Genomic DNA, 22,865 nt, shown 5'->3' on the forward strand with positions numbered 1-22,865 from the left:
GTAGAAAAACCTTGTTTTATTCAGCCCAGACCTGGGCAATCTAGCTCTGTGGTATGGCCAAAGTATAAAAAATAGAAACCAACAACAACAAAACAACGCTGTAGAGAAAAGTGAAATGTAAAATGGGGTCTGGCATCCGGAATCCCTGTGGTTTCCATCCACGTTCGCTCCCTGAGGCCGGCAGGGAGGGATGCCCCTGCCTGTGGGTTGGGGGCTGGGCCCCTCGGCGGGAGGCTGCCAGGGGAGCAGGGCCTGCTTTAGAAGGGGAGAGATTGGCCATCTGTCCCTCCCAGAGATCAGGATCTGAGGAAGGAAAGACAGTGGGTCAATGAGGGGCTGCAAAGTAGGGCCCGCGTGGTCCCCTCAGCCCGGGCTTCCCTCCCACAGCCCAGGTCCCTCGTGGCAGGGCAGGCATGGGCCTCCATTTCCCTCAAGAGAAAGTGCCGACCCCCTCATCCCAGCTCCAAAAGGAGGGGTTTGATGGACTCCCACCCACCCAGGGCACAGTCTCAGCACATTCCCCTCCCCATGCCCTAGTCCCAGATTGTTTTCTAGGCCATTAGCAGAGCTGCTACTGTCTGGAAATACTTTCTTGTTTTTTCTAACTCAGAACCTTTTTTTTAAGCCTCCTTTTCCCTCCAGAAATACGATGGAAACCCACAGGCGTCAGTCCCGTGGCCTTTCTGGGAACGCTCTGTCCAGCTTCCTGTGCACGCTGGCCCAGCCGCCTGCCTGTGGTCAGGGTCACAGAGACTGAGACACTCTAATAAGACCTGGCCTTTCCAAGCACTTATGTAAAGAGCTCTTGGAAGGAAGGGCTTTGGCACCCCCTGCTGCCCACAGGCCCCCGGGAGCTGGCAGGGTGGCGCAGGCTGCTTCTCCATCTGCCCTGCCGAGAGCCCCCCTGGCTGCTCCAGGCGCCTGGGATGTGGGACGCTGTTTCTGTTCCCATCCCCCTTTCCCAGCAGCAGGCAGGACTCCCTGCCTCCCCGAGCCCCCAGCAGCCTCCTTTGTTTCCTGGATACCCCATTCTTCCTTCCTCCTCCTTCCCTAGAATGGCTTCTACCACTTAGGTGACCCCTGGGTCTTGAATAGCTAAGACAGGCCCTGAGGAGCGGGAATGTGCTGGGAACCCAGGCCTACTAAAGAGCCAGACTGCCAGTGATGGGATAGGAGTTCGTCCTTTCAAATACGCTGTGTGCCCTGGGGAATTCTGATCTCATCCTACTCCTGAGGAACCTAATCTCTGCACTGAACTAGAGGCTGCTGTTCCCATTTTTAATATTCATGATGTGGTGGCAGCATGCTGTGAACAGTTAGGTTGGTGGTAGCAGCCAAATGTGAGAGGGCTGTCTCTAAATGAGCCTGGTCCTCGTCACAGACTGAGCCCTGACCCTGGCCACACACTGAGCCCTAACCCTTGTCACAAACTGAGCCCTGACCCTGGCCATACACCACACCCTGACCACAGTCATAGGCTTAATCTCTCATACCTGCCATCCATTAATAAGCATACACTTTTAGGGAAAGGCACCTCTCTGGGCCTTGAGATCTCTACCACCTTTCTCCCAGTTGATGAAGTAAAGCCGAAAGCTCTAGGACTTTTTTTTTTTTTTTTAATGGAAAAGGGTTCCTTTGATCTGGAGTGTGGTAGGGTTTCCTTGTGAGCTTGTAAGGAAGGAGGTCCCTCTGCAAAGTACTTCACGTGGGGATCAGGAGAAAGACTGAGGACCCTACCCAGCAGCCATGTGCTAAAATCCCAAGCCCAGGTTTTAGGGACTTCTTCTACAATGGGGGCCTAGGGACTGAAGATGGCTCCTTTTAACCAGAATCACTTCTCATCTGTGACTATTTAATCCAGTCCACTTGATACGGACACTAATGGTCACAGCTGCTGTTCACTGTGTGCCACTGTGTGCTGGGCTGTTGAACATGCAGACATCAGGCCTATAGATCCTCAGCCCCGGCCTATGTGGAAATACCTATTTTATAGTTGATGAAAGTAGCTCAGGGAAGTGCAGTAGTTACCCAATGTCACAGAGCGAGGAAGCTGTGGAACTGGGACTGCAGAGCTCATGGCCTTGCACCAAATGACTCTGCCTTCTGCTGGTTTTCACTTGGGACATCTCAGGGAGCCACAGGATGCAGCCCCAGATCAACACCCTACAGCCTGAGCCCCAACGTAAACACTCAGCTTGGGGTTGGCACGGACAAGGCTCTTTTTGCTGGGCCCTGCTGCAGCTGTGTTCGGCCATCAGGGTGACCTAAAGTGCAGGTATCTTCGGTATTTCAGGTGGCCTTGCCTGCTCCCCAGGCAGGAAAGGGACAGGGCCAGGAAGGATGGGGAGCAAGCACTTACTGGACAATTTTGCAGTTTGTTGTAGAAACGTAGCGACCTGTGTAGTGAATGTTGCATCTCACCACGTTGTTGGTGAAGTCAGACTCTAAAACAATATACTTTGGGTTCACGTGCACCTGAGGAAGAAGAGAAACAGGGAGAAAGGGAGTCTAGTCGGGGGGCTGCACCTCAACCGCTCACCAGAGAAGGTGGTAAGGAGGCAGACAGACAGACAGACAGAGAGGAGACATAGACAGGAGACAGAGAAAGACCATGTGAGGCCAAGAGACGTGGAGACAGAGACACACTGCTAGAGAGACACAGAGGGGAAAGACGAGGCAGCTGGTAATCCAAGCAAACATCATCTGATGCCCCTTATCAGAAGATTGGATGTTTCCCTAGAGCGAGAGCCTGTGCCAGGCGGGCCCTGCATGGGGCATTTGGGGTCAGAGAGGTTGGATCCTGCCCCTGGGAATGCAGTAACGAGGAGCTGAGCAGGGACTCGACACCTGGCCTCCTCATCGCCAAGGCTCAAAGTTGTTCCCTATGCATTCCTGTCTATGCTTTTTGTCTGAAAAGGAGCTGTTGGGATACAACACTTTTAAATGTTGGATTAACTAGGGTAGGGCCAGCTTTATTTGCAGAACATCTAAGAACAGATGCAGGGATGTGACTTTCAAATCCTGGTACACTCCCAAAGGGCAGGGACTGTGAACTGTATTGCTTATGTGGTTTGTGGGTCCAGTGCCTAGAACTCAGAGGGGACTTCCTACGTGTTTGATTGAGTGGATGAATGAGGAAAAGAAAAAATATACTGGACAACCCCAGGCCCTGGAGGAGCAAGCTTGGAGCCTGCTGAGGGGCACTCAGGAGGGAACCACAGAGAACCACTGCTGGACGCATCTCTCCACCAGCTGACTTTCTGCAGGGAAGGCCTCTGCCTGCAAACCTGGCTTCACTGCTCTTCCTTTACTGAGCTGCTTTTCTGCTTCTGAGTGGGTCCAGATGAACTGGTGGAATGATCCCTATTCATTTTACACCTGTGTGGAGGAGGCTGAGACATGGCTTCCCCAGGTGGGCCCATGACAACCTGGCCTACACGTATGTACCAAGTCTGGTTGTGTGTTGTCAATATGCTTTTCTACTTTTCTCCCAACCAAGGGAAGAGGCGATGGGGTGAGTGTCCATTAGAGCAGGAGGGGTTCAGGCTAAAAGGGTCTTGGTCACAGGAGCCCTTGGCTTTGCAGGGGTCCCTGTAAGGAGCCAAGGGCCTCTTATCTGTCTCCCAAATGATACAAAGTCTGCCCTGTCCGAAGACAGGAAGATAGACCACATGGTTCTCCAAGTCTCCCTTGCTCTCTCTGGTCCTCTGTCACTTAGGGAGACAGTATCACCACTGCCTCTAGCATTACCACAGCTGGGGCAAAGGTTCCTTGGGTTCTTTATGGAGAGAGAGGCTATGCCAGCCTGAGACCTAAATCTTCGGCTGGGAAGCCTAAACCTTGAGGGATGCCTCAGATGCTGCCTCTGCTCAGTTGCTGGGAGAACGGAAGAGGCCCAGAGGCTGAAGCTTCTTTCAGGAATGATGAACATCCGGTTGGAGAGAAAGCCCCAGACCCAGAGGCCCACCTTGAGGATGTAGTTCCCAGGCTGCACGTCGGTTATGTCAATCCACTGGCAGTCGATATCTGCGTTGTAGGTGTCATAGCAGCCTGGGCTCAGGCCCTGGGAAAGGGATAAGAGGAGCGGCTGATGCTGCTGGCTCCCCAGAGCCACCCCATGCCCACTTTCAGGAGTTTCAGGCCCATCTTCCCCTGGGTTTCTCCCCTGACCCTGGCCCAGGGCAACTGCTCAGGGTGGGTCCACCCCTTCCTAAAGTCACTGGCTAGATGGACCAGAGGAAAGACAGAGATCTCTAATAGCCAGGTGGGAGGGATGAGATGGATGTGCCGGTCTGCGTGGGCAAGATGGATGACAGAATGGATAAAGAGAGATGGGACAGACAGACAGTTTGTGGATGTTTAGGCTGGCTGATGGAAAGAGGGATATGGGTGGGTGAACAGGCTAATGGGACGTATTGCTCTCCAGACTGTTGCAATGTTTCCTTCTCTCCATGAGCAGATCACCTGGGAATAACATGAGAAGGGACTTGGGCAGAGAGAGAACAGTCCCTGCAGGGCACTGTGGCAGCCTAAGGACTGGTGAGAAGACCTTCACTGTGAGCAGAGCTGAGTGGCCAGAAGCCTTGGCACTAGCCAGGCCTCAGCCAGCCTCAGCAGGCCTTGCTCTTTGTCTCCCCACTCCTCATCCGCCTGTGCCCTGAACCCCATCTCTCCAGCCCAACCTGGGTATGAGAGGTGCATGCATAGCGCTTGAGGTTGCCGAAGTCACAGGTGCTGTCCTCCAGGCAGAAACTGGCCTTGTGGCCCTCAGCCACCTTCTTGCCTGTGGCTGCATCCAGTAGGTCATAGTGGCTGAACTCGTCCATGCTGTGGTAATGTCTAGGGGCAGAGGAGAGGAGAGAGGAAGAGAAGAGGGCCTAGTCTTCCCTGGGCCTCTCATCCTGAGATGGGCTCAGGTGACCCTGCTGTGGCACAGCCTCCTGGCCAATCTAGGCTCTCCTGTCCCCTGAGTCCTGCGGGGTGGCCCCTCTGTGCTCCCCACCTAGCTGGGTCACTCCAGGACAGCACATGCTCTGGACCCCTCACTTCCTTTTTGGGCTCCCACCTGTAATGACCTCACTGGGCAATGCCCCATATTCTAGACATTTCCATCCCTTATTGAGACCAATCCTTCCATCTTCCAGCCTACCTTTGGCTAAGAGTTCTCTGAGAAACACTTGCCCCAGTAGCAAGAGTTGGCAGATAACACCTCCCTGGGCCCTCTAATCCAGTATCTGTGTCTCTCAGAGTGCTCGTGGCGGGAGGGGAGCTCAGGCACCAAGGTCCCTGGTCCAGAGGAGAAGTGGAAGAGGATGGGCCCAGCCCCTCCCCACTCACTGGTGGCAGCTGTGCCACTCCCAGGTGTGCCGTGGCCGGTTGGGGAGGAAGTCCGCTGTGCCCTGGTTCTTCACACGCTGGGGGAAGCGCAGCAGCACCCGCACATCGTAGTCAGTGGCCTCAGGGGCATAGGCTGTGCTGCAGGGACGACAGGGGAGATAAGGGGGGGGGTTGGAGCACAGTGACACCAGAACCCAGCATGGGCCCCCTCAGCCCCACCCCTAGTCCTTGGCCACTGGTTCTGCAGCCCCATCGCTTGTCCCTGAAGATCTTCTCCTCTGACTCCCCAAACTGTGGCAGAGGCTCAGGCCTCTTCCTCTGTCTTCTGACCCCGTGAAATCCTGGCTGTCCCCTCCTTTCTGGCCTCCACCATGTGGCCGGCAGCTGCCAACGGCATCTTTCTAAAGCGGTACCAGGCACGGCAGTGTCCCTGATACCTGCAGGTGACTCAGCTGGGGTCAGCCCCTGGGTGCAGGAGCACATAGAAATCTCTGAAGGGCCTTTGAGAAACAGCCCTGTTGCGGGAGCCAGGCACTTTGGCTCATGCCTGTAATTACAGAGCTTTGGGAGGTTGAGGCAGGAGGATCACTTGAGGCCAATAGTTTGAGATCAGCCTGGGCAACACAGTGAGAAATTAAAATTTAAAAAATTAATTTAATTAAATAAATTTTTAAAAAATTAAAAAATTAGCCAGGTAAGGTGGCTTATGCCTGTAGTCCCAGCTACTTGGAGACTGATACCTTGAGCCCAGGAGTTTGAGGCTGTAATGAGCTATAATTGCGCTGCTGCACTCTAGTCTGGGCAACAGAGTGAGACCCCCTTTCTAAAAAAAAAAGAAAAAAAAAAGTCCTATCCAGGAGATTCTGATAAGTCTTCTCTCCTCCAGACAGCCCTAATTGTTGACAAAAGTATGCCATGTCTTAGGTGTGGGCCTGAAAAACAGACTTGAGGTCCTCTGGTCAAAGCCTCTTCACTTTTCTAGTCCCATCTGCCCTTCCACTCCCCTACACACCCCGGGTTCCTGCTTCAAAGCCTATTTTCCAAACAGGCTGAACTTTTTCCCTGACCCATACTTTTTTTCCCCATGCTGTTAGCTTGACTCAGAATTCCAAAACTCACCCAGCCTCCTAGGGGCAACTCAAAAGTCCCCTCCTCCAGGAAGTCTGCCTGGATTGCTCTACTTAGAGGATCTGATTGCCTGTGAGCTCTAACAGCACTGACTGCAGCATAGCCCAATACCACCTACATCTTGCGCTGGGTTGGGTATGACCAGGCCACCTCTCCCTGATTGCATGGCTTCAGGCTGGCAACCTGTCCTTTTCCGTTCAGGGAGTGTGGGTCTGGTATGAATTGCCTGCTCACAATTTACCTGCTGACTCCAGATTTCCAACTGAGGCAGGCCTTGTGACAAAAGGAAAAGGGTGGAAAGAGGAACGAGAGGCTGCCGTGAGGCGAGACACACACATATGCACACATACACACACGCGCACACACGTGTGTGGTAGGAACAGGAAGGGGTGGCTGAAGGCCCCTCCCCTCTTCAGCTGATGGCTGACAGCTAACGCTGTTGGCCTCAGGGGCTCTTCCCTGGCACTCATTAAGGTCCAGTCCTAAGGCCAGAGGGGAGTGGTGGCCAGTCGTAGGGATTAGCACTCTCTTTGAGAGAATGTCTGGACAACAGGCGGCTCAGACTGTCTGCCAGGATGAAAGGCCCTCAGCCTTGTCTGGGGGAGGCTTGGAATCTGTCTATGTCTGGGTTGAAACAAAACATCCTCCTTCCCTCTGTTCAGTTAAATCCTGCCCTTCTGTTCGGCTCAGCACACCGTGGGAAACCATAAAGGTCTACGTTCTAGGCCCAGCTTGGCCACAAACTAGCGGTGAGACTTGGAACTGGTCCTTTTCTTTCTCTGGGTTCTGCCTGCAGCATGTGAACTGGCACCAGCCCGTGGCCCATACTTCAAATGATCTCAGAGGGCCCTCCTGCCCCAGGGCTCCAGTTCTGCAGGGTTCTCCAGGTCTGCAGGGTTCTCCAGGTCTGAACTCTTGCGCCCACCTCCTCTGAGGCCTCAGCCCTTGCTGACCCCTCCCTCCTCTGACCTCCAGCAGCCCTGGCCTGTGAACCAGTCCACTTGTGTCTTGGTTCTGTCACTGGGGTACAGGTGAGGGCTGTTCTCTCCAGCTGTACCAGGAGACCCTCCAGGACAGAGGACAGGCTGCCTCCTCTCCCCAGCTGGGAGCGCAGGTCTGGGCACTCAGGATCCTTCATGAAGAGGCCGTGATATTAATAGTTTGGCTTTGACTTACTCTTTAGACTGGAAGGGCTGTCATAGAGGCTGTAAGTTCCTCATGGCTGGAGGAATTCCAGCAGGACCATTACGCTCTCTTCCCCAGGACAACTGAAACAAGACAAGAACTGCCCAGACAGACTGGCTGAGTGGTACTCAGCCTGTGGTCCCTGAACCAGGGGCAGTTTCCACACTGATGCCAGTCTGGGATGGGATCGGGAACTTGCACCAGAATGTATATCGACAACATTCCTAATCACTGTGCTTAGTTCAGCGGACACTTTTTCTTTTTTTAAAGCAAGACTTTCTCAATGAAAGAGTGAATTGAGTTACATTCTGGTGCAAGCTCTTTATCTTGTTACAGACAGATAAGGGTTTATGATCAGCTACTTATAGTGGTAGTGAACTAGAAGTTCTAGAAATGAGAAAATGTTGAGATTCTGAAGAGTTTCCTAGATAGTAGAAAGTCAAACTAAACAGAGAGTTCTAATGTCCAAAAAGCAGGCAATTAAGAAAAATAGGTGCTTTCAACATAGAGGGATATTAACAAAAGAAGCAGATAACATAATCTTAACTAATTATTTTAGCCCAGGGAGGTATCCCCAAAGAACCTATATTCCAGCAGAATATGAACTGCTAATAAATTAGAAGCAAACACTGTGAGAGGCAGGATCACCCATGAATAATGGCGAGCCAGCTGTGCTCACCTTCTGGGTTCATGGAAACTGGTCTCCTTCCCCTCTTTCCAGTGCAACATATAATTGAAGCTTCTTTGTCCCCCGGGCTCACTGCCCCTGCTGTGACCAGGCAGAGGCAGCCTGGGCCAGCCAAAGCCACAACTGTCCTCTGTGGACATGGCTCCATAGTCCTGGGCTCTATCCTGCAGGTACATCCACCCAGTAGGACTTCCATAGGTCCCTGTATGAGCACTGGAAGCCTGGGTTCCCAAGAGGAACCTTCTCATTAAGCAGCTCAGATCCAAAAGGTTTGAGTTCCTTTCATTGCTCCTCAGTTTCCTGAGGGGGCAACCCATGTCTTCAGGGCTCGTATGAAGATGAGGTGCCACAGTAAAAGTGAAGTTCCTTGTATAGTAAGGTACAGTATACAGAAATGCTGGGTCCCCACTTGCTCCCCTCCCCTCCTGACTCCCTCAGGGCAGGCAAGGCTCACTGATGAAAAGGTCAGGGTCCTGGGAGGCCGGGGCATTTGGCCAGGGTCATCAGCTTGCAGACAGCCTAGCTGGCAGCCACAGCTAGGCTGGGTTCTGGGTGACTCCCAGGGACTATCCCAACACTCTACACTTCTGCCTCAGCTGCTTACCTGGCCAGACACTTCTCCTCCGCAGCACAGCGCAGGGAGTACAGGTGGGCTCTCTGCACATAAGTGGATGCTTGCACATAGTTGGGGTCTGCGACCAAGTCAGGGAGACCTGGAGTGGGCAGTGGGAGAGAGGAGGGAGGGAGGAAGAGCATGACATTGAGAGCATCAGGTTGGCCACTGTTAATGCCCAGACACCTCCTCATACCCCAAACATCCTCTCATACCCCAAAACCCTTTGCCATTCTCCTTGGGCGTTGGGTCCTGGGCTCACGTGTGGGGTCAGGGAAGTCAGGCAGCAAGAGCTTGCATCTCGAGCTCTGTGGTGTGGGAGCTGCTAAGACTTCCTGGAAAAGCTTGGACATGGACAAGATCTGGGAGATGGGGCAGGATTTAGAGAACCAGAGAGCAGGAAAGGGTGTCCTCGGCAGAAGGAACAGCATGAACAAAGACCTGGAGGCAGGAATGAGTGAACCATGTAATTTCCTGACAGAGGCACTCCCTCGAGTCCTTACTCCCCAGGCCTCTGGACAGCAGCCCCCAGACACCCTCCATTCCTCTCATCCCTGCAGTCAGCATTCTTTGTGAACCACCAAGAGAGTCCTGGCTTCTGGCCTGGAGTGTGTCCCTGAAGGTTCATGGGCAGAGCCAGGTGGATGCAGGCTGGCAGGAGTCGGGGTGGGCAGGAAGGGATGGGCTAGAAGGAAAACATTTCCCTAGAGCAGGCTGCTGACAGGGCAGGATTCTCAGCCTGGGCGCCCAGCCCGACCTTCTCAGGATTCCTTTCTGCTTGGCACAGCCACTCCTCCCTGTACCCCCACCCCCAATCACCTGCCACCACTTCCTGCCATCAGTGCCCTACACTTGACCACACCCTCCTCTGTCTGCAACCTCTGGCCAGCAATCTGAGGGAGACCCTGGGTCCCTACCCTGCAAGGTCTGGGGTCAAGCACCCAGGGGAAGTCTGGAGGCTGCCCCCGTCCTTGTGGTCCCTTGTTCCCCAGGATGTGCCAGAGTCCGAGGCCTGTCCATCCTGTTCCTGCCCCTCCACCTTCCTCCCTGGGCATGCATTAGTCTGAGCAGGAGTTACTAAGAATAAGCAGAAACCACACTTAGGTGTCCAGACTCCATCCCGCATTGGAATGAAGAAGGAATATCTTAATGTTGGAGTGACAGGGTGTGGGCTGGGGTGGGTACGGGCAGGGGTGGGTGTAGGCAGGGGGGACTCCAGGGCCCTGGGCTCTATCCCAGCCCAGCCACTGACTTAAAGGGGAGTGGTCCTGGGGCCTCTAATTCCCTCTCCTCTCTGGCCTCAGGGATTTTGTCAGGTAAGTGATAAGATGAGGCTATAAGCTCCTCTTAGTTTCTTTGAAGTACTCTGCTCTTGAGGGATTCGGGAAGGGTGACAGCAGGCAAGGTGGGAGGACTTAAGTCCCATGGAGGGGTTTCCCACCCCTTTCCTGCTGCCAAGACCCTCTCATCAGCTTTTAGGTGTGGAAGATGAGGCCAAGGAGGGGAAGGCTGGCTTCTAAGCCATTGGCAGAAGTGTCTGCCTGCATGTTCCCCTCCCCAGACCACCCTGAGTTCCCAGACCCTAGCTTTGCTCTCCCTGGGACCTGGGCCTCATGGGGGAGCCTGGTCCAGGCAGCCAGGGTGATCTCACCTACTTGGAATGAAGAAGAAGCTTGGAGTGCAAGGGTGGGTGAGGATGAGGTGGTTCCCGGCTGGTGGGGGACTTCTTGGCCAGCCTAGGCCCTGTTACTTGAGCCCCTAGGAATGTTTGCAGTCATTTCCCAAGGGACCCATAGGCCCTCAAGCCAGCTGGGAGCTGGTTCTCACTCTCTGGACCCTGGAAGCCTCTGGGGGAGGGGTGAGGACTGGGGATGGGCCCCGTCCCCATCACCCAGTGCCTTTCCCTCAGCTGTGTATAGGGTGGGGTAGCTGGGCCTTTAAGACTCAGGAGACTAAGCATTTGACATCAGACAGCTTGCTGCCCCCACCCCAGGCCCAGTTTCAAGAAATACTGCACAGATGGCTCCACAAAGCTTTTCTGGCCTGATCCTTCCTCTCTAGGCTATTTCATGAGCTGGCTACGCAACCCCGGGAAGTTGCAGGAGTGGGGAGGAAGAGGCCAGGTGGGGCCAGTGAGGGCCAATGCTGTTCCTGGCCTCTCCCAGCCCTGACTATGTACACACACTGAGCCCTGTGCCTGATCACAGTCTGCGCCCTGACCTTGGTCACAGACTGACCTCTGATCCTAGTCACATTAAGCCCTGACCTTGGTCACACACTGAGCCCTGGCCCTGGGCACACCCTGAGCCTTGATCACACACCAAGCCCTGTTCAGGATCACAGTCTGAGCCCCGATGCTGGTCACACACTGAACCCTGATCCTGGTCACAGACTGGGCCCTGATCCTGGTCACAGACCAAGGTCTGATGCCTATCAGCAATTCTGAATCTCAGGCTCATTTCTGTTTGTCCCCTGATCATGGGCGAAAGCTCTTCAGCTAAAGAAAAAAAAAAAAAAAAAAAAAAAAAACCTTAAAAAAGGAATTGCTGTGATATCATCAAGCCTTTTGATTAAAACTGAGTGGGGTAGGGTTATAAGTATCAGAGGTATGGAGGAGGGCATCTGTAGAGTACTGCATGTGGAGATTTGGAAGAGAGGCTAACGACAAACAGCTTGGGGCTGCTGGTCACAATCTGAGCCTTGACCCTCCCACAGATTATCATCTTCTTCCTCTTATTGTTGAGGAATCTCACGCTCAGGCAGGGGCCTCTTCCTGTGGGAAGTCTCCCCTGATCGCAATGATATCTCAGGCTGCACACACTTCTCCTCTCTCACTACCCCATTTGTATTGATCTACACTTAGATTTCACCATATTAACCTGTGTGTGTCTCCTCCCTTCCAGACGGGGTTCTATGGGCAGGGCCTGAGTCCTACTCAACCTCAGTGGAGCAACTTTTGTTTTAGGGGTGACTGACTGGCCCAAAGCCCCTCAGGCTCTGTCAGGAGAGCCTCTTTAATGACTGTTCCAGGCAATCCGAAGTGTGTTCCATGTCCTGCCCCCAAGACACCAAGGCACACAATGTCTTTGGAAGCACTGGAGGAAATTGAGGCTCAGGCCCATAAATCTGCGCAAGGTCGCACAGGGAGCCGGGGTACCCCAGGAGGGGATCCTAGGTCTCCTTGCCCTCCCAGGACTCCACCTGTCACTCTTTTTATAAAAATAAACTTTCTTGAGCTATAATTTTTTTTTTTTTTTTTTTTTTTTTGAGGCGGAGTCTCGCTCTGTCGCCCGGACTGGAGTGCAGTGGCCAGATCTCAGCTCACTGCAAGCTCCGCCTCCCGGGTTTACACCATTCTCCTGCCTCAGCCTCCCGAGTAGCTGGGACTACAGGCGACCGCCACCTCGCCCGGCTAGGTTTGTATTTTTAGTAGAGACGGGGTTTCACCGTGTTAGCCAGGATGGTCTTGATCTCCTGACCTCGTGATCTGCCCGTCTCGGCCTCCCAAAGTGCTGGGATTATAGGCTTGAGCCACCGCGCCGGCTTGAGCTATAATTTATACACAGTGAAATGCACAGATTTTAGGTGTACAGTTTGACAAGTTCTAACAAAGGTAGAAAGCCATGTAGCTTCCACCACAATCAAGCTGTGGATTGTTTCCATCACCCTCTGGTACCTTCCCTGTAAGTCCCCTCCCCGCCTCCACCACCCCAGGCAGCCACTGCACTGCTTCTGTAGATTAGTTATGCCTTTTCTAGAACTTAAGTGGAATCACTCTTACCATTATTTTGTAATTGTCTTTGTTCTACATCTCTAAGCATCACCGGGGCCTCCTGTGACTCCCCCAACGGCCTCCTCTCTGTGCTCTACTCTGTCACACCCTCATGGCCATGGGGTGACATAAGAGGCAGCAGCTTGGGGAAGCTGCTGGAAAGGAGTAGCCTCAGGAGTTCAGGCCAGGCCCCCCCCGCCTCACGCTCAGGATCCTTGCCGAGGTCCCAGAGAACAGCAGACCCCCTCCCATGGCTGGTATGTTTTTCCAGGAAGGAACAATGCCTCCTTCTCTGGACAGCTCTCCCAGGGGACATTTCGTCAGCGGTCAGGCCTGTAGGCTTGGGCTCTTGGCCTCTCTGCAGGGCTTGGGGCTGGGGGATTCTATGTGATGTTGGAAGAGGATAAAGAAGGGTTGATTGAGTTGGGGGCTGGTGGACACGTTCAGTGTAGGAGTAGGGAGGCTGGTCTGCAATTTCTGGCTTGTAAGGTACAATAGGCCCTCCAAGCAGAGTGGCCAATATTGGGTGAAGTCCAGTTACTATCAGACTGTGTGATCAGCCCTCACCTCAAAAAGTATGCATTTTAAAGGAAGATCCTGGACTTGGTGAAGGTATACATCCAGCTCCCCACGCCACCTCCACCTTTTCTTTTTTCTTTGAGATAGGGTCTTGCTCTCTTGTCCAGACTGGAATGCAGTGGCATGAACTCAGCTAACTGCAGCCTCGATCTCCTGGGCTCAAGTGATCCTCCTGCCTCAGCCTCCCAAAGTCCTGGGATTGCAGGTGTGAACCACTGCACCCAGCCAAATGAGGTCTTTTTGCTTACTCCAAATACAGGGGAAACCATCAGCCCAGGCTGGAGTGCAGTGGCACGATCTCGGCTCACTGCAACATCCGCTTCCTGGGTTCAAGCGATCCTTCCGTCTCAGCTTCCCAAGTAGCTAGGACCACGCGCATGCCACCACACCTGGCTAATTTTTGTATTTTTAAGCAATTCTCCTGCCTCAGCCTCCCGAGTAGCTGGCATTACAGGTGTGTGCCACCACGCCTGGCTAAATTTTGTATTTTTAGTAGAGATGAGGTTTCCCCATGTTGGACAGGCTGGTCTCGAACTCCTGACCTCAAGTGTTCCACCAGCCTTCGCCTCCCAAAGTGCTGGGATTACAGGTGTGAGTGACCGCGCCCGGCCAGCCTCCTGTTTTAGACCCCCAGGTTGCCTCTGACTCCCCACTCCACAAACATGCTACGTGTACATTCCCCTCCTGGGCCTGAAGATAAACATCCAGCTCCCTGGGTCACCTACAGCCCTGCTCAGTCTTCTCCCAAGCCCCCAGCACCACTGGTGGGGGGTAGGCTGGGGCGGGTCTCACCATCCAAAGACTGGGTGGATGGGCTTGCTCAGACTGCCCAAGAAAACCCTGGCTGCCATCCATTTCTTCCTCCCAGGAGGGAGACAGGAGCCTAGGGTCTTACTCGACTGTGTCATAGGACTTCTGTGTGGCCTTGGGTTGACCCAGCCCCACTTCAGAATTCATGGTCTCCATTCTTCCACTTCTAATTGTCCTCCACCTGACTCAGGGCCTAAGGCCCTGTGCTGGCCTCTATGGGCGTTCTTCCTCAGATGCAGGCTGCACAGAGCCTGGGCCAGGATGGCAGGGATGCTGAGTCACGGGGTGGCGAATACCCTTGAGATGGCCAAAGCCAGGCTGCTCGGCTGGGGACGGGCTGGGTGCAAGGAAATAGGGTCCCAGGGCCATTCATTCCACAGGGAGACAGCCAGCCACTGGTGTGGGGTAAGCCTTTTAGCTATAGCAGCCCCTTCAACCCTCCAGGGCAGTGAAGACATGGAGCTGAGAAAACAGAACCAAAGTTCTATATCCTGGCTCTGCCCCTGGAGCTTCCTCTGTGGGAGTGTGCAGGGGCACAGTAGGAGGAACCTGTCACACTGATTCTTGGGGCCCATGTGCTTGGGACAAGCCCACCCTGTCCTCCTGCTCAACGCTGGGTCTAGAGCTGCTGATGTCTCCTGTGCCAGCCCTCGGGAACCGGGGACAAAGACCATCTGCCCCTTCCCTGGTGGGACGCAGCTGGGGCCTTCTCAGGGGTGAGGCTCCAGGGGCGAGTTCACTGTCTTGTCTGGTCTCCCCAGTCCCCTTTCTGAGGCTCACTGTCTCCATCTGGATGATGAGGGAGACTGAACTAGCTGGCCCTTGAACACAGGTTGGATGGATCGATAAACACTTGGAGATTAAAATACTTTTTAGGAGCTCTTCAGTTCATTCCCCAGCCTTGGGCAAGAGCCCGAGACCTCTCACAACCCCTACAGACGATACTTTAGCAGTCAGGAAATTCTCCCACCGTCTGACCTAAATCCTTCCTGCTTCATTAGAAATCTGTTCCCTCCTGCCCAACGGTTCCTGGAGGCTGCCCAGCGCTGAGGGCCCTGTGGCTGCCTTCCCATTGCTCGTCCACACCTCACCTGTTTCCCTCTTGGCTTCCTCTTTTTTGTGGTTCAGTAAACCTTGTTTCTGAAATCTTTCCTCTCCAAGCCTCCTGCTCATGAGGGGCAGATGATGGAAAGTGGAACGTAAAAGAGCCCTAATCTGTTGAGCCCAGGGCTGGAGGATAAACAAAGTCCAGCAGCAACTGGTCAGTTGCTTGTGAAATATGTGCTGAGAGGGATGTTTTGGCTAGCACAGCCAGACTCCAGAGGAGCCCCTAGGTGGGGGAGAAGCAGAAAGCTCTGCAGAGCAGGGCCTTGAATAAAGATGAGCCAGAGAGGCCTCTAGGGCTGGAGCTGGCTGCCCGATTCCCTAGGAAATGATTATCTCAAAATCAGGAAATTAACTTGTCAGCACTGGCCTGGTGGTGCCACACCTACTTGGTGAGCAGGCAGGCAAGGTGGTTGCAGATTCCACTTTGCCCCATAACGAAGGTCCTGAGAGCTAGGACAGCCATCAAGCCAGGCCCAGAGTCTTCAATGGCTCCCCATTGCCCACAGAATCAAGCCCAGAAGTCTTAGAGTGGCAGCTAAAGCCATCTGTGGTTTGGCCTTACCTAGCCTTCCAGAACTCTTAACCCTCAGGATCAGTAGGCAGGTCTCTAGCAGCATACCCCAACCTTTCTACCCCCTGATCCCATGGTGCCCTTGTCCTGGAATTCCCAGCTATGCATGTGTGTGCATGCACGCACACACACACACAACAGCTCTACCTATGCGGGGGTACACAGTCTTTAGCTCCAAAGCCCACCTTGTCACACCTGACCACCCCTCCACCACTACCCTGCACCGTTTTACAGCACTCGTCTGTCCACCCCACTGATGGGGAGAGACAGCTAGCAGCAGAAGGGCCTGACTCACGGAAGGGATTTGTAAGTGTGTGCTTGATTGCACCAGCTGCCCAGGAGGCAGGCTGGGCTGAGGGAGAGGCAGACGACACTACCCACTGGGGAGGTCAGCTCCCTGCCCAGAGGCCAAGCCTCTGCTGCCTCTCTGCACACCTAATGCACATTTCTTCCCAGCGTGAACCCAACCCCTGCCCTTGCAGGCCTCCTCGCCCTTGCAAGCCCTGCCTGGTGCCCCCTATCCCACCTCTAGAAGCTTCCCCTGATGCTTTGGTTACTCCAGGGGTTCCCTCCCTGCCCTCTCAGGCCCTGCAGAGTGACTTGAAATTTTTATATTTCTTACAAAACTTACTCTGCCCATGGCCTTTCCCTCTCAGCTCAAGGCAACTGCATCCTTCCAGCCACACCAGCCATAAACCACTGTGTGATCCCTGACACCTCTTTTCCTTTCATACCCCATATCCAACCCAGCAGGAAATCCCCTCAGCTCTATCTCAAGAACAAACCCTAAAGCTGGCTTCCTCCATTGCTATCACTCTTCCTGGTCTCTGGAACAGCCGCCTCTCAGTTTCCCCGGCTGACTCCCCACTGTCCACTCCTAGCGCAGCAGTCAGGGGCCCTGTTTAGCAGAAACCCATGTTTCTGCTCAGCTCAAACTCTGAGGAAAAGGATGCACAGAAAATAAAAGGCAAACCCGTCACAATGGCTGACAAGCTCCCCATGGCCTGGATCCCATTACCTCTCTGACCTGTCCCCTGTTATACCTCCATTTCCACTCCACTCTGTTCTAACCACACTGGAGCATACCTGAAAACCCCAGAGAACTCCTGCCTCAGGGCCTTGCACTGACTGTCTTCCTATCTGGAATGCTCTTCCTGCAGACAGCTGCATATGCCTCAAGTCTTTGCTCAAATGTCACCTTCATGAGGCCCGACCACCTTTGCAACCTGCCCCTCTCCTATACTCCCGATCTTTCTTACCTATCTCTATTTTTCCACAGCACTTATTACCTTCTTTTTTTTTTTTTACATATTCATTATGTTTATACATGAAAATAGAAGATCCACAAGGGCAAGAATTTTGTCTCTTTTCACAAATACCCAGCTCTAGAACAGTGCCCAGCATACAGTAAGTCGCTCAATAAATATTTGTTACATGACTATTTCCTCACAAGATGATATCTGCCTTCCGCAGCGAGGCGAGAGCCCATGAGGGCAGGGGTGAGTGGTATTGTCTTTTGCCTGTACTCAGCTTCTGGCGCATGTCTCCCAGGTGCACAGCAGATGATGGGAGCTGGCAAAGACAGATGTGGGCTTAGGCCACTCTGCACCCCAGGTGTCTGTTTTCTTATTGCCAGGCTGAGACGTCAGTGAGGCCAGGGAGGGGTCTGAGGTGCCCCTGAAATTCTCCATGCCCAGCTCAGGGCCTAGCACCTGTATGCCCTTGGCAAGTGCGTGAGCCAATGCCCATACTCCATAAAGGGTCTGGTGGCATTGCCTGTGTGAGCACAGACTTCATTGTCAAGCAGAGTCTGGAATCGATTCTCAAAGTCCCTTCTTTTGCAAAAGGATTTGCTTCAGGTTTGGAAAACCTGTGGTTCCAACTGGCCCACAAGCAGGGGGAAGGTTGGGTTGTCTCCTGAGGTTTGGATGGCAAAGGCCGCTGGGGCCTCGCTTTCCCATCCTGTGTCTCTTCCTGCTTTGGCATTCTGAGACCCCTCTCCCCATTTCCAGGTGGTACTGCAATGCCCAGTTTCTGGGTGCTCATCAGCAAGAGGGAGAAGGTCCCAGATGCAACCCTTGCCCTGTGATCATGAGTCCAGACAAAAAGAAGGCCCTTGGTCCAGCTGCCTGTGGAAATGAGGTGGCTAGGTCAGGGCCAGGGGAGGGGGCAAGTCCAAACCTCTCTCTCCAGCATCCCAACCCTGACTGCTCTTCTGCAGGAATGCTGGGCACAGCAATTGGAAGCAGGTGTGGGCCACCTGGGTGGACCCCAGCTCCCTCCCTGCCCCTTTTCTCTCCTGCCCATGTCAGCCACTGTCCTGGGAAGTCTTCCATGTGTTTCCAGCTTAGAAAGGAGGTAGAATGGACTCAGGAGCTACTCAGGAGCTACTGGAGAGGGGTACCCCTTCTGAGACCAGAGGATGCTGCAGTGGGGACCCCTGAGGTTAGGAGGAAGGAGAGAGGACAAAAAGCCAGAACTCCCAGGCCAAGTCTAGCAGTAGCCTGGGACCCATAAAGGCACTAATGGCTCCCAACCCAGCTCTGCTACCATCCACAGCAAGTTTGTGGGGCCTGCGAACTTGAGGCGAAAACCCAAATTTTGTTTTTTTCAGGTGTTCACACCTCAGGGGAACAGTGAACACAGAGACAGATAACACAGAACATAAAACACCCTTCCCTGAGAGACAGAACAGAGGCCGGGCCCACTGGAGTGGACAGTCAGCCTAGGTCTAAGCTTGGCCACTCATTAACCCTGAGACCTTGGGTAAGTTATTTAATTTCTCCAAGCCTCAGTTTCCTCATCTATAAAATGGAGATGATAGTACTATTAATCTCACAAGGCTGTTGTGGGAATTAAATGAGAAAAATAAAATGCTTAGCATAGTGTCTGTTCAATAAATATCAGATATTCTTACTCTTAGTATTGAAAACAGGAGCTGTCTCTTCTTGCAGGGATGGTCCAGTTTGAGACCAGGGGAGAGAGAAGGTGCCTTGCAAGTGGCTGATAAGAGAGGAGACAGGAAGTCTGCCTGGGATGAGGCTGCTTAGGACTCTACTTGTTTGTTCAGACACTAATGACTCTCAAAGGAGAAACAGGGAGGCAGGAGGAGGGCCTAGAACCCTCCGTTTCCACAGCTTGTCTGATCCAACACAGCTTTCTAAGCCTGATGACTCTTTTTCTTTCTGAAGGAACAATCTGAGACAACTTCAGGGAAGGAAGGAGGGATGCTGATCTGTGATTCTGCCTCCAGGGCAAGTTGCTTAACCTCTCAGGGCCTCAGTTTGCTCATCTGCAAAATGGGGATAACAATCCCACGGCTGTTACAAGGATAAGTGATGCTTTTTTTTTTTTTTTTTTTTTTTTTTTTTTTAAGAGATGGAATCTCACTCTGTCACCCAGGCTGGAATGCAGTGGCACAATCTCAGCTCACTGCAAGCTCCGCCTCCCAGGTTCACGCCATTCTCCTGCCTTCTGGGACTACAGGTGCCCGCCACCACGCCCAGTTAATTTTTGTACTTTTAGTAGAGACGGGGTTTCACCGTGTTAGCCAGGATGGTCTTGATCTCCTGACCTCGTGATCTGCCCACCTCGGCCTCCCAAAGTGCTGGGATTACAGGCGTGAGCCACCGCGCCTGGCCAAGGCTTAAGTGATTCTAACTGCAAAGCTCCAAGAACAGCGTCCGGCACTTAGTATGCACTATATGAGTGTTTGTTACACAAACGTTCTGGAATCAGCAATGACCATGACCAGGCTACACCCTAACACCACACTGGGGAGAGACTCTGCTTCCAAAGTCTTTCACACTCACTGTCCCATCTCACCCTGTCACAACCAGTGCCCAGAATCTAGCAGGCAAATATCTGTTGAATGAATGAATGACCAAATGAATGAGTGAATAAATGAGGCATACAAGATAAGCAGTAATACACAACAATTTTTTAAAAATGCATGGTTGTTAAGAACTCAAGATAGGGAGTCACACAGACTCAAATACTGGTTCCACTACTAAAAGCAAGCAAGTGAACTTGTCACCTTATCTGTAAGATGGGACAAAAAACAGTACCTGGCTAGGACCTGGGAATTAAAGGAGATGATGTGTAATGCACTCAGCAAATGCAAGCATATTCTTCCTCTGGATGCAGATGGGGGAGGTGAGGACCACAGAGGCAAAGATGGCAGAGGGGTCCATGCTCACGCCCTGCCCCGCCCGCAGGTTGAACATGGCATCCTCCTGGGTCGTCTCATTGTGATGCATCAGTTTGAATTCAAGCTCGGCTGTACCCTTCTGTGCCACCTCCCTAGGCCTCAGTTTTCTCATCTACACCAGGAGTACCATAACCTGCACCTCATTAGGAGGTTGTGAGGATGAATGAAACTGCACATTGAAGTCACTAAGCCCAGGAAGCAGTCTTCCGCAAATGGCCAAGTTGGCATTATTATCCCTGCCTCTGGGCTCTAACTCTGGAAGCTTGTTGGGTAAAGCCTGCTTTGGTCCTTCCCTGCATCTACTCCAAACTCTGCAGGGGAAGGTGAGTCATCTGGAGGGCAGAGGAGGGCAGGCAGCCTGTGGAGGTGGGGTGGAGCAGGCCCAGGTGAGCTAGGGGCTCAGGCAGGAGGGGTGGTAGCAGGCAGCCAGGGCTGCTCTCAGGGACTGAGGGTCCAGACAGGTCTGGCCTCTTGGGTGCAGGAGGCTGGACAGAGAAGGGGGTACCCTAGAAACACCCTTGCATGTGTCTAGGGAGGTGTAACATCTAGGCCCACAAGCAGCATGGTCCGACGGGGGCTATGGAGGCTTGAGAAAAGGAGGAAGAAAGGACAGGAAGGGGTGCCTCTAGCTCTGAAGTGCTGGGCTGAGACACTAGATTTTGTCCTAAAGGCCCTGAGGAGCTACAGAATCTTCTTGAGCAGAGGAGTAACCTGGTCAGAGTGCAGGGGTTTATCTGCCTACATGTAGGATAGACTGGAGAAGGAGAGACTGGGAGCAAGGGACCAGGGAGGAGGCAGCTGCAGTTCCCTCCTGGCCTCTGATTGGCCATGTGAGGTCAGGGATAGAGGACACATGCCAGGCAAGGCTAGCACAGCCATCCGAGATGCCCTGGGAGGATGCCCAGGGCAGCCTGTTCCATGTTCCTTTCACAGGATTGCCAGAGCCAGTGAGTCAGGCGGGGGTGGGAGGGTAAGGCCTTGGGAGGGGAGCTTTGGTCTTCTGGGGCTGCAGGGCTTCTTACGTGGCACTAAGACCCCCAGCTCAGACAAGCTGAAACTCCAGGGAGGCAGGAGCTGAGGCAAGGATCCCAGGAGAGGAGGGCCTGGTTGGTGGTAGAGGGAGAGGTCACATCAAGGGAGCCGACACAGTGCAGGGGACCCAGCTGGGCCTGGGAAGTGGCTGGCCACCCTCCAGGCCTCTCTTCAGGGATTTGCTATGAGAGCCAGGCAAAGTATGTGACCCCCTCCGGGCCTCTGTTTCCCCTAGTTTCTTTTCAGTTTCATGTTTCAGAATTGGTGAGAATGGTACTGCAGGAAGCAGTACCAGTGCCCAGGGCGGGAAGAAAGAGGGCACAGGTACCTGAGGAAGAAACTGGACTCAGGACAGGCACTTGGAAACCACCCACCCATGGAGGGAGGTGGGTGGTGCTCACATGTGCTTGGTGTTGTGAGGACATGTCCACGCCCACACACACGCTCAGGCTGCCAGCGCCCAGCCTCAGACCCCTGGGTGTGTGGCCAGGAGGAATGAAGTCAGTCTCAGAGAATCCGCCTTGGGCTCCCAACCAGGCCTGGGGGTCTGATCTCAAGTACAAGGCTTGGCCTTCCCTGGGCTGGGATTTTCCACGGTCTGGCCTAGCGGGGTGGAGAGGGAGGAACCAATGATGGGAGAGACTATTGCTCCCTCTCTGGCCTCTTTGTGAGCCCTAAACTAGCCTGCAAGCCCCTCCCGAGCAAAAAACACACTCCCACCCCACACCCTCAATGATTACGGGAAGGGACATCTGGATGGTGCTGACGACCATCCCTTGCAGCATGCTTAGACACTGCCTCCTCTGGAAGTCTCCCTGAGCCGTAGCCTCTGACTGGGAGGGCCCTCGTCTGGGATCCCAAAGCCCCTGGCCCTACCAATGCTTGCCTAATTACAGCACTGAGATGCCCCTCCTGCTAGACTCCCCCAGGGAAGGGCCTGGACTTGATGCATGTGAGCACACTCAGCTTGGCACCTAGGATGCTGCCTTCAGGGGAGAAATGTTTTTATTTTTTATTTTTTATTTTATTTATTTATTTATTTATTTATTTATTTATTTATTTATTTATTTATTTTGAGAAGGAGTCTCGCTCTGTCACCCAGGCTGGAGTGCAGTGGCCAGATCTCAGCTCACTGCAAACTCCGCCTCCCAGGTTTACGCCATTCTCCTGCCTCAGCCTCCCGAGTAGCTGGGACTACAGGCGCCCGCCACCTCGCCCGGCTAGTTTTTTGTATTTTTTTTAGTAGAGACGGGGTTTCACCGTGTTAGCCAGGATGGTCTCGATCTCCTGACCTCGTGATCCGCCCGCCTCGGCCTCCCAAAGTGCTGGGATTACAGGCTTGAGCCACCGCGCCCGGCCGAGAAATGTTTTTGACTCAAAATGAACTGTGGGGCTCAGGGGTAGTGGCCAGAGGTCTGCTAAGCACCAAGCACCCCCACTTCAGACATGGCCTTGCCCTGTCCCATTCCCCTCTCAACCAATTGGCTTCCTTAAGAACTAACAGCCCAAAGAGAGGCCCTAGAAAACCCACTGACTTGGTGCCCAGATGCCAAGTCCCAGGCCTGCCTCTGCCAGTATTGTGGCATTTGAGGGCTCAGTTTTCTCTGCCCAGAGGTGGGGCCCATCAGGCTGAGTCTCATGCTGAGGTCTTGCGTTCTAAAAAAAGCCACTGCAAAAGCTTAGCACCCTCTAGGTAAAACATCCTATCCTCCAAGGGGCCCTAGAGCAGCTGAAGTATGGCTATAACGTGCCCTTCTGCAGGGATGCTGCAAGTACCTGATAAGGACCAGAGCAGGTGGATGCATCCTGCATCACACCACAGAAGGACCTGCC

General features: G+C 53.4%; 1 protein-coding gene across 1 annotated transcript in view; it reads right to left on the reverse strand.

Moving 5' to 3' along the window:
• Positions 1–22,865, reverse strand: part of LOXL1 (lysyl oxidase like 1) — a 26,045-nt gene continuing 3,180 nt past the window's right edge. The window contains exons 2-7 of the mRNA XM_010383266.2: positions 8,943–9,051; positions 5,338–5,475; positions 4,683–4,839; positions 3,968–4,063; positions 2,360–2,475; positions 1–303 (exon numbers count right to left, since the gene is read on the reverse strand). Of these exons, the coding sequence (XP_010381568.2) occupies positions 297–303; positions 2,360–2,475; positions 3,968–4,063; positions 4,683–4,839; positions 5,338–5,475; positions 8,943–9,051 (623 nt within the window). The 3' untranslated portion in view covers positions 1–296. The remainder of the gene's footprint in view (positions 304–2,359; positions 2,476–3,967; positions 4,064–4,682; positions 4,840–5,337; positions 5,476–8,942; positions 9,052–22,865) is intronic.

This window comes from Rhinopithecus roxellana, chromosome 5 (genome assembly GCF_007565055.1).
Source record: "Rhinopithecus roxellana isolate Shanxi Qingling chromosome 5, ASM756505v1, whole genome shotgun sequence".
In the NCBI taxonomy this organism is placed as follows: Eukaryota; Metazoa; Chordata; class Mammalia; order Primates; family Cercopithecidae; genus Rhinopithecus; species Rhinopithecus roxellana.